Below are 18002 nucleotides of genomic sequence, written 5' to 3' on the forward strand. Positions count from 1 at the left end.
GAATGAGAGTTAACAAAAGAAGTACATTGGACTCTAGAACCCTTAATATTTAGAGATAGCCCAAAACTTACTAAAATACAATGCGGCTGGGGCGCATATGTAAACAGACTACATTGCATTTGAAATAATTAACAGACCGCTCATGCAGGACTTGCTTTATGCGCTGCCTTATACAAACACCCAAAGAATACCCAGAGATAAAATGTAGGAACGTATTCTCTACCCAAATGCTGCGACACAAACCCTGGGGGTTAGAGGTGTAAATTACTAAGTGAAATTGTGATCAATACATTTTCAAAGATAGAGTATTGAGCTAAATACAGTACAACCATTGATCCTCATGAAAAACCTTTACAACAACCGCGCAGTAATTAGGGCTCCAATACATACATAAGTTATACATACATAAGTTATCACAAACTGCAACCAGTAAATATTAACAGACTTTGTAAAGACATATTTATTTTTGCTAACTTCCATTTTTACAATATTGTTGTCTTGTAACACTTATGAGGACATAAAAATATGTTTATCTGATATGTTGGTCTACTAATGCCTAAGTAACAGATAATGATATTACCATTTTTAATAGGAGGAGGAAGAGGTCAATTATAGGAAAGCTTAAAAAGTATCTATAGATTGCTTTTTTCTCGGCAAATTTCATCATGAATATTGCAGTGATCACATGCATTCAATTATTATTAAAGCTGATTTTCTGTGCTCGTATAAAGTGACAGATGATTAAAAACTATATGGAATCAATGTTGTTAAATTAAAGAAATTTGCAAAGTTTCAGTGCAAAATACAGATTTTATTACAATCCATCCTTATCTTAAATTGCTTCAAACATTATGAAAGATGAAAGTGGTGGGTAGTATGTCTGCCAAACTTTTTGCAACATAATTTTCCCCTCAAACAGGTATCACTAGGATTTGGAAACACAGAATGATAATTGGTATGCCTATATATAATCAAAAACAACTACCCTTTACAAAAACATTTACTACTACACTAAAACAGTTACAATTAATAGAGAGTCTTGCGATTTTTCCTTAACATACAATTTAAAGTAAGATCATCAATTAACACTGATCCACTGCCTAAATGGCATGAATGGGCTGAAAATGGAATAAACTGCTTCGAAAATTAAAACATCCATCTGTGGCAGTTAAAAAGTTGAGAGGTAGATTCAAATATCATAAAATGAAGAGATTTGTGGAGACAACTCCTTGAACAACGAGATATGATAACACATAGGATATGAGGATTGCCCACAAATAACTGACAGGATTTTCATTATATCTAAACAGCTCAAGTCAATCCTATAAGGGGAATGATATGAATAATTCAATCCCCACATTGTACTGTATTAAATAAAACGGAATAATTATTGTTGGCAGAGTTCTTTTAGGTTGGCAAGTAATTTCTTTATCAGCTATCACATTCTTCACCAGATGAAACATTTATTAACTTTGGAGTATATTACTACGTTATCTTTTCCTAATATTCTGAAAACTTATTTTGATTACATTACAGAGCTATTTGTCACAATAAACAACAATTTTATTATTGGGACCTCGTTGCTGTCCCTGTTCTGTTGGAAAAATTGTCTCTACCTAAATTTAAATAACGTTACTTGAGTAGCAGTTTTAAAAAACGGGACAATAGTTAAAACTTGCTAGTTTACTGCAGTTGTACATACACATGGTATGTAGCTATAAATATTTTCATTAGTCCATTAAAATTAAGAAATATGAAGTTCATATTTCAAACCCCCTAGATAAAATTTCACATCAGTGATAGTGTTTTGTTTCCTATAGACACATACACTTTTGTATAGTTACAATAACTTTTCAGTGTGATGTCTTTTCTTTACACCCCTTGTCATTTGGGTTGTTTTTCTTTTCATGCAATGTATTTGAAAACTAATATTATAGAACCTCTGAAATCAAATCTAAGCTTTTGAAGTTTACGTTGGATAAATCAGGCTGAAGAAAGCTCTAGTTGGCCAGTTTGCATCAATAGTCTATATGCCTATGAAGTCGTTCTGCTGAGCCAGGCTCTTTAGAAGGGCCAATCAATGTAACTGTAGGGGCCTGCCACTTTATCCTGTAAACACAATAATCAGAACACTGTGATTAAACAGCAGGGGAGAACAATATAGTGCATGAATTGGGTTTGATTATTGAGATGGGAGCCATGCAGCCATTAAGCATGAAATATGAAAACCACAGACTTCATTATGTGTGTTAAATTAGCAAAGTATCAAATGGAACAACAAAAATGGTGACTGTTGTCAACTTGGTATTAAAAAGAAGATTAAGGATCCTAACTAACAAATATCACTATAGAACAGAAATTAACATTTAATTGGAGTAATGAAGTGAGCTGTACCTAGCATGGGTTGAAGGCTGACATAGTGCACCTCATGAATATGTCCCAGCATAAGAGGTTTGCTTTTGTCAACTGGACAATGTGGCATAATGATTACATCATTGGTATGGGATAGACTGCTGACCACACGAATGCACGTTTCAAAGAAGTTTGCTGCAGCACACAGAATCACGTGATCACCCCAAGCGCCATCTTGTTCCATGTGAACAAGGTATTCAGTCCATGTTTGATGTCCATGAACAAAGTCAAACAGATCTGTTCCATCCGGCTGTCAGAAAGATCAATTATAGAAGGAAACTTAAAAGAATTGTTGATAAAAACTTGAGCGCGTAGAGTACGAGTCAGAGAGTAATTTTATCAGAAATGGTTTGAGACAACCTTTAATTAACAATTTACTGTATAAAAACAAATTTTGTGCTTCAAATGTCTTTCAAAATGTCCGTCTACATTTCAAATTAATTTGCAAACAGCAGGAAAACAACAACAAAGATCCATCATTAGGAGAACGACCAGAATTCTGTCATCTGATGGAGGTTGAAAGAGAACTTTCTTGAAACTGAAATATTTAAATGACTAAAACTGTGGTAGCCTGCTTCTTTGGAAAGCACATTAAGTAAGATATGAATTTAACTGTAACCGACATCATTGTCTGGCTTCTTAAATAATAAAGTTAAATCTCTCAAGTTCCCCTTTCTGCCATGGGTACAAGCTGGTATAAAAGCTCCTGAATAAAATACCATCATTCCATACAGGAGGAGTAACCATACTCCTAGTCACTCCACGCTGTGAACACTGGGATAGGTTTCGGGTGATGTTGGCCAAGTGGCCTGTACTATCACTAAACCTTTATCATACTCTTAACCCATTGACACCCGATGCGCCCTCATGCGCCCAGAAATAAAACCCCTCTGAAATTCCAATGCGCCCTCATGCGCCCTGTCAGAAATGGCTTGTTTTGATTGGCTGTAGCTTAGAAACAAAACTCCCCTGGGTATAGAAAAGCAGTGAAATGTGACATGCAAAAAATAAGCTTTCGTTTGAGACCAAACTCACTATTCCACGTTAACCGTGCGATTTTTGACAAATTTTTCAAAAATATGTCGTGGTCTAAGACATAGCTTCTGGAAGAATTGATGAAAGTTAATTTTCATCCGATGAAGAGCAAGAAGTCTTCGCTGGTTTTATCATCGAAGAAATTGAAAAAAGCGACAAGCGCGTCAAGCACAGCATGAACAAAACTTGCTTCGCAATGTGGATGACGAGATGGAAGACTTTTTCGACCTACGGTCGCAAGAAAGGGGAAGCGATTCCGATGTTGAGCTATACGCTAGTGAGGAGGAAGAAGGAAGCGACGAAAGTAGTGATGAAGAATCTGCCGCAGAAGAAAGCCGACCAAATGCTCTTCAATGGTCTAGCTAATTGCGACAAATTAATGTTGAGCTCCATTCGTCGTGGCCCGACCAGAGATCTCGGAGAAAATGCAACTGCCAAAGATTTCTTCAATGTATTTATCGACGATGCTTACATTGACGAAATCGTCCGATACACCGTTGCGTACGCTCGTTCGAAAGGGGATCGATCGTTCACATCTACTCAAGCGGAAATTTCAGCGTATCTCGGGCTAAACATTCTCATTGGAATCCATGAACTTCCTCAGCTGGCAATGTACTGGGATTCTGACGAGTTTGTTGGAGTTGATTGCTTAAAAAAAACGATCCCAGAGCACCGCTTCATGACTCTGGGGAAATATTTACATCTTGCTGACCCGACCGCAGAAGACCAAAACGATGTCCTCTGCAAAGTTTGCCCCCTTGTAACTCGCTTGGAGCAAAAGTTTGCCTAAGCGAAGAACATATATGCATTGTTCAAAGTGAAACTTTTCATTTAGGCGTAAAAATTGGTTTGTTCTTGCTCATGACTCGCAAAAAGTAATTTTATAGCTGCGCCTTGTGACGTGTCGCGATGTCGCTATGGCGGGCAAATTCAAAATTGACCCGCGTTAGAAAGTTTAGGATTCCTTTTGTTGAGGAGAAATTTGCGATCTGTCTTTTGGTGTTGTATTTGAGGGAAAGCTTTTTACATGATTCTGATGGAATAAGAGTGCAAAAGAGAGTCATCATACTGATAAATACTTTCAAAGCTGAAGGCGACCTTGCTAATGACTCGCTGTACATCATGAAGTTGAATCCGTTCTCTAGCTTTAGAATTTTTTTTGAGAGAGCCTGATGCTCAAGTTGAAAATAAAATTTGACAGGGGGAAAGTATATTATTTAATATGCAACTTTGTGCAGTTTCCCTTCAGTAGAGTGAAATGAAGACATTAAAATTTTAAATTATTTTGGCAGTGGTCTGTGTGTTCACTGTAGCAGCCATTTTCTCTGGAATTTCAGGGGGTGGTCTGAGCTCTAAGGTGTGGGGCTCAATGGGTTAAATAACATCACGTGACATACTCTGTTAGATATATTAACACCAACTTACAAGTTTTGGGTTACTCCTGAGGTACTGAACCAAGGTTTGTCTTAATTCGCCATGTGGGATTTTGATTCCCTTAACAATTTCCACTTGTTCTGACAAGGCATAGAACATGCAATTTCCTAATCCTTTATTGTCAGATATTCTGAAGCCCCTGTCTGATGCAATATTCCTCAACCCCAGTGATAGATCTGTTCTGCTCTTGACTCTGCTTGCACTGAGTTGCATCTGCTGAAGTTCCTGGATGATTTGCTTGAGAGAACCTACAAAATACAACATTTTTATTAATCTAACTGCGTGAAAAAAGCAAAACAATTGTCTGCTGGAAAATAACAATTCCCAATCTAGTAAGAGAAAGTTTTAGGGTAAAAAGGAAAAGAGTTTTAACCACCAGACTTCCGTTGTTTTGTCCAGTTAGGTTTTTAAGTTCAATTTCTTCCCGTGAATGAATACACTAATTATCAAGAGAGAAGAGGCAGTGAAGAAAAATTAACGATGAGGTCTACAATCCGACATATCTGTATAACTGGAAAAAGGAATTCTGGAAAAAAAGTACAGGCTTCAAAAATATACTGATGTATTTCCTCTACTGCATGAATATGTGATTACTTCGATATTGTTTTGAAAGACAACTGTATCAGTAATAGAACATAAACTGATTTTGATAGGAACAGTAAGAGCTCCTCATGTCTCCTTGTTTCAGGCCTGGTTTCAGACAATTTATGGTAGTTTCTAATTGGATAAAAACTTCAAATGACTCAACAAAATATCTAACACTAAGCCATCTGTCCGGATCAGAAAGTAAAAGAAAATCAAATTCGTTTGTACACGTCTTACGTTTGGGACTGAAGAGTGCAGGGGTATAAGTAAAAACATGTCTCAGAAGTAAAAAGTACCTAGCTTGCTAAGTTTTTACGAAGCATAGCTGGCCTGAAGTCAAAAGTTAGGAAAAAAAGAAAACGGCTGGATCTCCTCGTAACCTGCCTGTACTTCTTTGGGGATGTCAATTATCATGTGTTATTAAATTCTCTTACTCACTTGGAGACAGTAATGAATCAACTGTTAGTTGCTTGGATGACATGTCAATAACTTTGACCTGCTGAGTTCTGAAACTTGTGTCTCGTCTTCTAGAAGCTAAAAGAATAAAAAGAAGCTTTTGCTATAAAAATACAGTAAACAAAAGGAGGATAAAACGACTGATTACTATTCATGTTTAACATCTTTTTTATATGAGGTGTTCATGCTTTCCATCACAGTCTATAAGAGATCGAAAGACGAGTAGCCCCCTAAAACACTTTTTGAAGGATATTCAAAACATTCTCACCATGAAGTATGTCCCACATCTTCTCCACAAGACTGTCACACTGCTTCTCCCAGCTAAACTTCTCTTCATATGAACTCCTCAGTTGTTGAATATCTTGAAGTCGATCTGATCTTTCCTTCTGTCGGACACTAGAAATTGCCTTTGCCCACTCCTTAGGGTCCTCAGACTTCACCACAAATGATTTGCCCGATGGTACAGTGCACAATGCTTCACCAAATCCAGAGTTGCCACTGACAAGAATGGGAAGACCAGCAGACAATGCTTCTAATGCTGTCAAACCAAACCCCTCTGTTCTAGAGGGCATGATACAGAGATCAACTTCACAAAATAGTTTTTTCAATCTCACTTTGCTTTGCATGAACTTCCTCACAGTCAGCTGGTTTTTATCAATTCCACTCGTCAGCAAATTCTTTGCAACCTCATCCTGTTTACCGTCAGGTGCACCCACGAAAATCAGATGGTAAGACCTGTCTTTTAGTTCAACCATTGCTCTAGCAGAGATATCGTAACCCTTCAAGCTGAAGTCCTCTGGGTCACCACGCCCAAACGTTAGAACCTTAAATTTGTCCACGTCAACTGCAGCTTGTTTTACATCTGAAAACTCACTGAATGTGCTTGGTGTCAGTTGAATTATATCTTGGTGCTTCTCGCATGAGCGCAGGTGGGAAGAGTAAGCCGTCGTCAACTTTGGTCCAACTGCTACCACAGCATCTGCCAACTGACACATTTCCACTTCAGTTGTAGTCTTATCTTCACCTTTAGAAATGGCCATGGGATAGTTTTTGTGCATTCCTAGTTCTTCAGGTGCAGTGTGCACCACCTGAATCCACTTGCAATTGTGAGACTTTCTGATAACTTGGGCTTGCTTACCAAGCTTTACACCATGACCTAGCACAAAGTCAATGTCAAGGTCTCTTGGTGGGAAACTCAACCATTCAAGAGGATCACTGAAGCCCGCAAGTTCCTCGGCTTCCTGGATGGAAACATTGTGACTAGATGCCATTCTCCTCTCATCATCAGAACAGGCAAACTGTGGGACAAGAAGAGTAACGTCCACTTCAGAGTGTTTGGCCAACAGAATGGCAAGCTTTCTGTTGATGGTGGACAAGCCCCCCATGGATGAACTCCACTCACTGCCCAGGAGAGTCACCTTCAATACTGTGGCAGACTTCATTGAATTGATTTCACTTGCTTCGCCATGTGATCTGGCAGCTACATTTGAAGAGGACAAACCCTGAAGGAAAAAAGGTCCTATCAGATTATGATGATTACATATTTTTACATTGATCAATTCTTTACCATGGAAAAGCCAAAAAGTATAAATCAAAAATAATTTTATCTCGCTAGAAATTCTCTGAAATATTTAAAACTGAAGAAAACCTATCAGGGCTCCCTTTCTCAACACTGATAACAGCCCAATTGATATTCACATTAAGTAACCTAGAGGACCAAAGCAAAGATGAAATCGAGGCTAGAAATCTTTGCTTCAAAGATCATTATTATTAATTATACCTGGCTTCTTCTTTTTAAGAACCATTCCTTTAATCCACAAACTGGTGCTACCATATCCCAAGGTTTCCGCTTACAGATGTCCGGCTGACCTTCATTTACATCAATGAGGTGGAGGCAGTCCTTGTGTATGCAAGTGGTTTTCATGTGGTCTGAGCATGCTCGACGCATTTCTTCTTTCCCTTGATGACAGTTAGGACATGCAACACACAGCCTATACTGCAGTCCCCTCAGGTATGGCATTTCTTGTGACAAATTCTTTAGGGTATCTTCAAGAAATTCTCGAACATGAGTTGCTAGTTTGACAGAGTTCTGTCCTACAACCTGGTCACTTTGCGCTTTTTGTCTCAAGATGACCTTCACAAATCCTGTTTTGCATAGAAGGACAAAATCATGAATATCTCTTCCAATGATGAACCATGCTCCATTTTGGTACAGGGTGGGTTGATGAGTGGCCCATGTCTTTGGACACCAACGGATGGATCGCGAGACAAGCTGCAAGAAGAGACCATGAGGGACAAAGCCATGGACAAAGAGGAGATATAATGGACATGGATCAGTTGGTGATAATTCCATGTTACAGAGTTCTACAGGTGATGACTTCAACTGAGCTGGTACAAAGTACTTCTTGTCAGTTGGGGAAGCTGAGAACTTAGCGATCAAACCAAATTGCTCCATCATGTCCAGAATGTCTTCTCTAATGATTTCTGGTCCAATAAAGCTGGAGAACACGTAATCAACATGTTCCATGCTAAGGATGCCACTTCCTTCAAGCTCCCGCCAGAAATTAGCATATCGAGCATTCTACAAAATACATAAATAAGAGGAATTCCAGATAAGAGAAGTCCACTAAATGTACCTTTTGAATATTTTTAACACGTATGTACAAGAACTACAAAATCAATGTATCGAAATGGTCGGAAATTACACTCTTAATGTGCAATTTTGTATCTTAGGCTCCTCAGAGGTGATTATTAGTTGTTATTCACCACCGCAGAAGCCATTTAGCGCAAGTAAAAAGAACTGTTCACTTGTGTGACTACAATTATTGTTAGTGGTGGCAAGTTAATGCAAATCTCTTGTAAAGTAAAAAGGCTAAATCAGTTTATAACTTGAAAAGCTGCAAAAGGTACATGAAATAATTTGAGGTCCAACAATTGTAAAGATCAAAGAGTTGCAGCTGTTGCATTAGTTGCATTTATTAAAAAAATATATCACTCTCATTTTCTGTTGGTCTAAATTATCGAACATTTTCTAAGTTAGGTCCTTTCAAAAATGAAATTTCTTTCCTACCTGTTTATTGAAAGGTGGAATGGTTATCAGCTGTTTGAACAGATCAATCAACCACTGAGCCTTCAGCACAACTGTACTGCAGTGCTTTATTATCATCCCCAGACCATGGTAAAAACTGATCATGGACTCAAACTCTTTTGCATCTTCTATGAAACAATCTTTCTTTGCATGGTGCTCAAGTTGTTGCAGATTTCTGTGATAAATCTGTTTAGCCACCAAAGCTTCAATCACCTTTTCAAACAAAAACCATCTAGAAGGCAACAGGATACTTAAAATGAATTAGGGTTTAAAATTGTTTTATTAACTTTAGTCAGACATCTATTTATTTGTAGTCTTCCAGTGTAAATTCATCAATTTTATTGGTCTAGCTATCTCCAAACTTTAGGAAAAATCAAAATGGTTATGTTTTTCAATAAAAAATCTCAATTGAAAGAGCTGTGCCTTCTCAAATATCCATGAGACATTCACACATTTTTAAAGACACTATATTGTCACAATGTCATGAAGTAGAGTTTTGTTTGCTTTTAAATCACTGCTGTGTATCTGTACAGTCTGATGTTTTAAGAGTGTTGATGATCTTCAAATTTGTGGAGGTGAGATATTTTTGTGTTCATATACATTTACATGCATATACAGTTACACTCAAAACACTCACTGCTCTTCAAAGTACTATTCATGATGGTTTAAATGGAACATTGATCCCAAACTTTATAAAATGAGGTTGCCAGATAAAAAGGTTATATTGGTTTACCTTACAGGTATTTTCTCTCCCATATAAGGCTCCTGCCTTAACACCTCCAGGATTCTGTTCTGCAATTCACCTATTCCATCTGCTTTTCCTTCTTCCTTGGCTGGATATGTTTAGAAAATGAATTCAAAGCATAATGTAACACAGACACATGTGCTCACAATGAGAATAGTTTGTATCACACATGTGTGATTACAGATATTTTATAGGTGACAACATAGCTAAGATGATAATTCTCCAACTCCCAAAATCATCTTCTGTTCCTTATATAGTATTAATAGTGATGCTGGTACATAAAGTAGCTGAAAGCTAAGAAGAGTGCAGGTAATGGAAAAAAAACCAACTCCTACCTAACTTCCACTATTAGCCTGAACTCATTCAAGCAGAGCGGTATCCTTCACTTACCAATCCCACTTAAAGAGACATTCTACATGTCTACCAACTTTTTAAAATTATAATGACAGACGGCAGAACTGCTGAATGACATGTAAATGTGAGTCAGATAAAAATTATAGTATGTTCAATGCTTGCCAACCGTCTCCCAAATGGGCCTTTGATTAAAAGAAAATGACCACAAATTAACTGTTCTCGGAATTGACCTAAAGACAAGCTAGTAAACAATTACAAAACCATAAATTACTGCAAGTAACAAATTGTAAAGGATACAGTATGACATGAGATATCTTACCTGTTTTTTGTTTCTCTCTCTGCTTTCGAATCTTCTGGATAAATTTCTTAATCAAGTTTTGTCCCTGACTATTGTCAATCAAGTTTTGTCCCTGAGTGTTATCAATGCAGAATAAGGGTCTGACCACATGCTTCTCATATTCCATACCAGAAATTCTCTCCTGTATTTGTTTCTTTATTACTGCTATGTCTTCAACTGGTTTGTCAGCATGTGTTCCAACAATAAACACTGGGGGGCGGAGGTAGGGCAGCTTATGTTGTGCATCATCATCTGGGTCATCAGTTGCCAAGGCAACACAGTGTACTGTAGCCAGCCATGACAGCAAATTCTCCATGTTTGTTTCATTGTTAGGGTTTTCCAATTTCACATCATTACTCCCTTGTCTCATGCAGGGCTCAGCTGCAGCATCCAAAGGCTTGCTGAGATTGTGCACCAATATGTACAGTGCGCGCTGTGATAAGAAGATAGGATGGCTGGCATAGTACAGGTGCTGCCCTGCAAAGTCCCAAATGCCCATTGTAAAATAGGATTCCTCTTTGAATAAATCACTTTCAATGTCTTTGCCTTGGAGATGCTTCAACCACTGATGAACATGCTTCTCAGTATCAGGGGGTTGAGCAACATCAATAATTACCTCAGGCTCATCTAAAATGCAGTCCATTGAGTGTTCAATGCTAATGTTGTGCATAGCATCTACTGATGGGTGATCTCCTTTATCCTCAACCTGAGTGAAGTATCAAATGAGGGGAAATTATTTACTCTCAGTATCACACTGATGCAGTCTTGCCAGCAAAGTCATTACACATCTGAAATTATTGTGTCAAAGTCTGATGTAAATTAGATAAAATGGCAGCACATGCACTTGGAGGGAAATTATTATTTAGACTTCAAGCAGTTCTCTGTTTTTTGGCTAAGACCATTGCAAAGTAAAAAAAATCAAAAATATTGAACTATTTTAATTTTTGCTTTGCTTTAATGTTCACATAATCTTCATTTGACATAAAACATTTAAAACTATACTGTCAATAAAAAGCTACCTTAAACATGTATGTGAAGAACATTTTTAAAATTCCAACCTTACCTTTTTTCTACCATGTTTGTAACTATCTAAAGATCCCTCTTCAAAATCTGCAGGTGATATGTGGGCTAAATCTTTTTCAAAATCTTCTCTTGAACTTTTATCTGTGTATTTTTGTCTTAGCTTCTCTTGCTGCATAGACATTTTTATAGCATGATCATCTTCTTGTGTAAAAAGCTCCTCTGCAACAATCTTTGCCACATCTTTAGAACATTCCAACAGTCCTGGTTTATTCTCACCAATGGACTGCCAGTTCCTTGCAGCTTGGTCAACATCAATTTCACACTTTGAAGGATCCACTTCAATCCCCTCAGTGCTTTGTTCTTCAGAGTCAAATGGAAGGCCTAAGAGACTCTTCTTTAAACTGGTTTTACCAGCTCGATCCTGGCCAATGAGTAATATTCTGCCGCGGTAAACCGTGACATATCCATCTTGCAAAGCCCTTTCATAGGCCAGTTGTGCTTTAAGTCTCTCTCTCATTGGGCCTAATTAGAAAAAGTTTTCACAACACAAAAAAAAATGGGTTTGCACATTGATAAATTTGTAAAAAATGATTGAAAAAAGAGCAAGAGTAAAGGTTGATAAATGTAAATGCCTAACATGAATAATGTTGGTGTTGAAGGCTGGTATATAAAAACTTAACTATCAAAATTGTTTATTTTTTCTGATCTTAATGCATTTATTCCACTTTTACATAAAGGTTACATAGTCAATCAAAATAATTCTTCTGGCATAAAATGTAGTGATGAGTTTGGTGAACATGCACACCCACACTAAACTGACTCAATGTTTTCTAACATTAAGAATTAGAACCACTGGTGACTGATCACACAAGAGAGAGGCAATGACTTAAATCAATTCTGCCAAGCAGTGAGGAGTCAATAACCAATTCATTGTTTGTAAAAGAAAAAGAAAAAGTGCATATATCCAAAAGCTAACAACTGTAAGTTTAAAAAAAGATTACACTGCCAACGCCAGTGTAAATTATGTGGAAACAATAATCAGAATTCAGTCACACTAAAAACAAATCCAAGCTCTATTCCTGTAACTTAATTCACAAATCGTATTAGTTTATAAATTTTGTTTGATAAGCTACAAGTTATTCAATTTTTAAACACTTTCAATGAATCAAATAGAAAGCAAAAATAAAACAACAATTCCTAACAGTGAAATGACCTGAGTTACATTTTATCCTTTTGTAATTCCAGTCAAATAGAAAGCAAAACTGAAAACAATTATCATTCCTAGCTGTATAGAATGATTTGTAATAACATTTACTCTCTTGATTCCACATCGAATCATATTTCCTTATTGATGAACTTAAATTTCAATGTCAGCCAAATTGTTAAAATAAAGCTTTTCAATATAGAACAAAAACTTTTAATACAAATGTCATGTATTTCTCAAGTGATGCCAACTTTGTTAAACCATACTCATTACAATAAATGTGACAGTATTTGCAGTTTAACTATCGCCAGCTACCTATAATAATCAGTAACAAGCAGAATAACCACTTGCAATTCAATGATTAGAACCAGTTTGGTAAATGCACAAGTCACAACAATAATGTGAACTGAAATTTCCTTTACTCACCTTGGAGATCTGAATATACTCGGTCCATTATTCTTCTATCTTCTAGCTCCGCAACGCTTCTCATTCCTTCAACTGTAAAAGGATTCCCATCCACAAACAACGATTTGAGTTTCTTCAGCCGTTTCATGGTTGGATTTAACATAGTCAACTGGTTGTAACTCAGATACAGTCCCTGCAGTCCCACCATCTCACCAATAGCATCAGGGATGGTAGTTAATTTGTTATGTGAGATATCCAGCCATTTGAGTTTCTTCAGCTGTGTTATAGCTGGACTCAACACAGTCAACTGGTTGTAACTCAGATACAGTCCTTGCAGCCCCACCATCTCACCAATAGCATCAGGGATGGTGGTTAGGTTGTTATGTGAGATGTGCAGCCATTTGAGTTTCTTCAGCTGTTTGATTGCTGGACTCAACACAGTCAACTGGTTGTAACTCAGACCCAGTCTCTCCAGTGCCACCATCTCACCAATAGCATCAGGGATGGTAGTTAGTTTGTTATGTGAGATGTTCAGCCATTTGAGTTTCTTCAGCTGTTTCAAACTTGCAGGGAATATGGACAGCTGGTTTCTACTTACACGAAGCACTGTAATATTATTTAGTCTTCCAACATTTTCAGGTATTGTTTTAAGTTTATTCCTTGACAGGTCAAGTTCGTCCAACTCAGTTAACTCAAGCACCGCTTCAGGCAACTCAAGCAAATACCACGCTGTCAGATTTAATTCCTTTCTTCCGTAAGTTGTTACAATTTTTCTTCTCAGCTTTTCTTTAGAAATATGGGAATCCATGTCTTAGTAATGAAACTATCAGAACAAAAAAAAAAAAAAACAAGCAGTCATTAAAGATAAGTTACTTGAACTAACTTTCTTGTGGAATTTATAATAACCATTGAACCAAAAATGGCAAAAATGAGGTTTGTAACTTAACATCTACTTATAGAACCAAGGCAATGATTTATTCTCGTAGTTCGTTATCTTTGGAAGCTATCCACTCTTCAGAGTTCTTTTAAACATTTTGAGTAAGGGATGCTTATGTGTAAAGGCACTTAGTTATTTATTTTCATCAGAAACATTTCAGCTTAAATCTCTTTGTATAATTTTTTTGTGTTCATAAACAACTGCTTGAGTTATACATGTTAACAAAAAGGCAATTATGAACAAGAAAGATATTTGAATTTAAGTACACTGAGTTCTCCAAGCTGCTTTTCCAAAAAAATGCGAACTACTCTCATTTCAAAATTAATGTCCAACAGGAAAGATATCATTAGTGCAAATCTATGGTTGGTTTTGTTTTGATGTGATAACCTAAGACTGTTGTAAATAAACCAAAACATGAATGATTTCTAAGGTGTAGATATTCAGAGCATGTTGCTACTTTTCAGACCTGTTATTTGATTTTATCCTCTGTAAGCTATTTTTACTCACTTGGATTGAATTCATCAGAATATGGTCCTCGTTATTTTAAAGAGACTGATCGGATTAGTCCTTCCCATTGACATATTTACTGTTTAGCTACAAAAATAATCAAAATGAGAGCTCTTTGTTTAGTTTTTTTTTTTTTTACAGAGTTTGTCTAGCAGCATGATGTCTTTAAGACTACAATTTTCAATTGAAGAGATGTTTTGCATGAAACATCATCCAAGTCACCCATAGTTGCTATGTTCATCAAGTCATGTAATGAATGTTGATGAAATAAACAAAATTACAGAGTAAAGAAAACTGGTCATAATTTCTTATTCATGTTTATCAATAAAAGCTTAACAAAGAAGGGAATGTGAAAAGAAAAAGTATACGTCAATGAACAGAGGATAGTGATAAAGAACACTATTGGTGCTAGGCAGCAAAATGGGAAATTGAAAAAAGTATCTGTAACTAGAACTAGCCACCTATGAGAGCTAGTGTCCATCAGCAGAGAGTTGAGTGTAAAATAAATTAAGATCCGTCATTAATTGGAAAATCTATCAAGGACTGTCTCAAAAACTTTACAAATTGTGCCTGGCTTCTTAAATATTTAATTTTCAGCAAAATGACTTCAAGTTAAAAATTTTACAACTGCAGTCATTAACCAACATCAAAACTCATATATAACATATTTATTTAACCCTTCACCTTGCATGAGTGAACAATACAGGAATTCTCCTTACAAAATATCAACACAACATCAAGTAGATAAGAGATATGAACAAAGGAAAATATCAGTTAGAGGATCATTATTTGATCCAATACCAAATTCTCCAAACTTACATGATAAGAATGGTTTGGCAAACAGTAAGGAGAATTACTGAAGAGATCTTGGGAGTGAAAGGGTCAAGGGAATGAAAGTGTTTACCTAAGAAAAAAATAATTCATGTCCCAAAATATGTACTGAATGTATTTGTTGCTTTTTCAAATGAATAAGTAACGGTTAAAAAAAACTCAGGGTTGACTTGCAAAAAAAAAAACCCAACAATTTTGAAACCATGGATCTTTAATATTGGCTACCCCATCTCAGTGCAAAAAAGAAAAATCCTTACTTCTTTTGCAGGACCTTTATAATTTGCAAATATCAGAATTACAAAATGTTGAGGAAGAAAAACTTTCTTCTGAAAATATAACTTTTCATCTGTTAATCAAAACTATAACAAAATTGTTCAACATGATTGGTTATCACCAGCCCAATTTGAGCTCTTATAGTACAGTGTGTGTGTCATGCTTGTAATTGGACTGTGTAATAGGACAGTTAAAGGGACAATTATCATGTAATGCCTATGGAAGGGGACAGAACATGTGTGTGTTGTTGTCTCTGTTGTTGTTGTTGTTTTTTTATGAAAACATATAACTGATGTCTAGTTTCTTTCTCAAATTTTGTCATAGTTTTGATTAATTGATAACAGTTGTCTGATTTGTTAATCAAGAGTATTATTACAAACAGAATTGGAAAACAGGAAGTCCTGTGAACAACCATGGCAGAGCCATGATTGACCAGGGTCTATCCATGGTCTTGACACCAGGGTAATAAGCAATTTTTGAACGAGATTGATATGATATCAAAAACTGAATTCAATAATTGTTTTATTATACATATTCTAGAGGCATTCAGCTATTTCGAGCTTCTCTGAGTTTTCAAAAGTTTTAGAATAGGCAGGCAGACATTGATCTCTAAATGATAATCTTGATAAATGCAGCATAAAGAAAAACTTTCCTTTCCATATTCAATAATTTTGATTTTTCTACATAGGACTTGCTATGAAAAAGCTGATTGGTCAAGAGCATTCAATCAATATACAGTAGTGTGTGAAGTTGACATGATAAAATGCAATATCTGAAGCTAAGCTTCAAAATTATTGAATATGGAAGGGAAAGTTTTTCTTCTTTTTGCAAACAAGAGACAACTGGCCAAATACTGGAATTAAAATTTTTGGCTTGAAATGCACATTACAAGTATGATGTGGTTACTTAATATATATCCTATCGAGAAAGATTAATAATGAATCACAAAGAACTGAGCTGGAAGGTTTCTAAGAATTTAAATTCTATCTTTTCATTGTCAGAGGTTCCCTTATACCCCTCTCTAAAACTCAGTCAAATAAAAATATTCGGCCTTTTCACACATCACGAATAATCTCAAAAATTGATCGCACATGAATTGGTATCCGCCAGTTTCACCCCATTTCATTTTCGACCCAGTAACTTAGCCCCACATCAAAATCAAGTTCGACCCACCATATGACTAATACATAATAAATAAATTCAAACATTAATACAAACATATATATCCGTGAAATCTATAAAGCGAACCATCGATAAAATCCAAAGGTTATAAACTGATAAATCAGTGAACTTTGAAATTTCATCATTGAAAGGACAGCTAGACCGGAATTGAACCAGAGATCTAAAGGTTATAGACATAAATACTTTTCAAATAAAGTATTTAAATAAAGTATACTAAGTTATTGAAAGAAACTTCAAGGAATAACACGAAGCTATCAGCTTATCATGTAGTACAGGTGGCTAGTATGTAGATTTCTACGTCACAATAAAGTTTGCTTTGACAGCAATGATAATAAAAATGAAACCCATTCGTCTCGTTTCGATTATGGTCTAATCCTGATCTAACTCACGGGAGGATCGTTCTCTCGATTGCCATGTTGTAGTGGTTTGTTTTGGTCGGTACGGTGGTTTCGTTTTGGTTATTGTGGTGGTTTCGTTTCGGTCGTTACGGTGGTTTCGTTTCGGTCGTTACGGTGGTTTCGTTTCGGTAGTTTCGCTCGTTACGGTGGTTTCGTTTCGGTAGTTTCGCTCGTTTCGGTGGTTTCGTTTCGCTGTTTCGGGTTTTAGTACGTGCCGTCTGGCGAGGCTACACTATATTGTGAACTAAATTCTTATCTATATTTAATATAATTCTTACCTCTCAGTAAAGTAACCAACAACTCCAGCGAATTAACAAAAATCTAACACAGATTGCAGACAATATCTAACCACTGAGCTCGATATAGACACTCCTTAATTCAAGCAATTCGTTTAACTTCCTCAAACGTCACGTGACTAAGGAAAATTTACATATGGAGTTACCGTGCCGAAAGAGCACGATGCATAAATTAGGAATGATTATGCAATGATTGAAGCCACCTGTTTACTCAGTATTTGTCACGCAAGATACGGTTTCGTCGACTTGCTCTCGCTGTAAACGCTGTCCTTCTGGTGATATACTTTGTTTAGCGCTGGATTCTTGTCTAATCCTTAGGCTACTCATTTCACAAAAAGTCGAAACAGCCCACAAGACGCTTACATCCCCAAGTGTTGCATAAATTGAGTACTTCGGCTCTCCTAATTCTTACCCTGTTTATATATTACTCAAGTAGCGTTATTTAAACTTAGGTAGCGACAATTTTTCTGACAGAACAAGGACAATAACAAGCTCCTATA

The 18002-nt window shown here is 36.4% G+C and overlaps 2 protein-coding genes across 3 annotated transcripts in view; one reads left to right on the forward strand and one right to left on the reverse strand.

Annotated features, from left to right (window-relative positions):
- Positions 1 to 18002, forward strand: part of LOC149051912 (uncharacterized) — a 154286-nt gene that overhangs the window by 71347 nt on the left and 64937 nt on the right. The window lies entirely within an intron of this gene.
- Positions 434 to 17626, reverse strand: LOC149051918 (uncharacterized). 2 transcript variants are annotated; one of them, XM_089197185.1, is made up of 12 exons: positions 17485 to 17626; positions 13100 to 13901; positions 11510 to 11991; positions 10429 to 11152; positions 9744 to 9843; positions 8993 to 9242; positions 7703 to 8503; positions 6191 to 7424; positions 5905 to 6000; positions 4873 to 5129; positions 2395 to 2662; positions 434 to 2109 (listed from the first exon to the last, which is right to left on the reverse strand). In XM_089197185.1, exons 2-12 carry the CDS (start codon positions 13884 to 13886, stop codon positions 2105 to 2107), a joined length of 5004 nt encoding a protein of 1667 aa, XP_089053311.1. In that variant the 5' UTR covers positions 13887 to 13901; positions 17485 to 17626; the 3' UTR covers positions 434 to 2104. The 2 variants fall into 2 exon arrangements, with proteins under 2 accessions (XP_089053311.1, XP_089053348.1); XM_089197222.1 differs by lacking the exons at positions 434 to 2109; positions 2395 to 2662; positions 4873 to 5129; positions 5905 to 6000 and having other exon boundaries at positions 6076 to 7424.

Source organism: Pocillopora damicornis, chromosome 1, assembly GCF_964200805.1.
Source record: "Pocillopora damicornis chromosome 1, jaPocDami1.2, whole genome shotgun sequence".
In the NCBI taxonomy this organism is placed as follows: domain Eukaryota; kingdom Metazoa; phylum Cnidaria; class Anthozoa; order Scleractinia; family Pocilloporidae; genus Pocillopora; species Pocillopora damicornis.

Excerpts from the sequence above, each read along its gene's own strand:
- LOC149051918 (XM_089197185.1), bottom strand. The coding sequence starts at position 13,886 with ATGGATTCCCATATTTCTAAAGAAAAGCTGAGAAGAAAAATTGTAACA. Across the intron at positions 11,153-11,509 it reads ACAAACATGGTAGAAAAAAG|GTTGAGGATAAAGGAGATCA; the intron begins GTAAGGTTGGAA and ends TACTTCACTCAG. Across the intron at positions 5,130-5,904 it reads TGATTCATTACTGTCTCCAA|GTTCTCTCAAGCAAATCATC; the intron begins GTGAGTAAGAGA and ends TGTATTTTGTAG.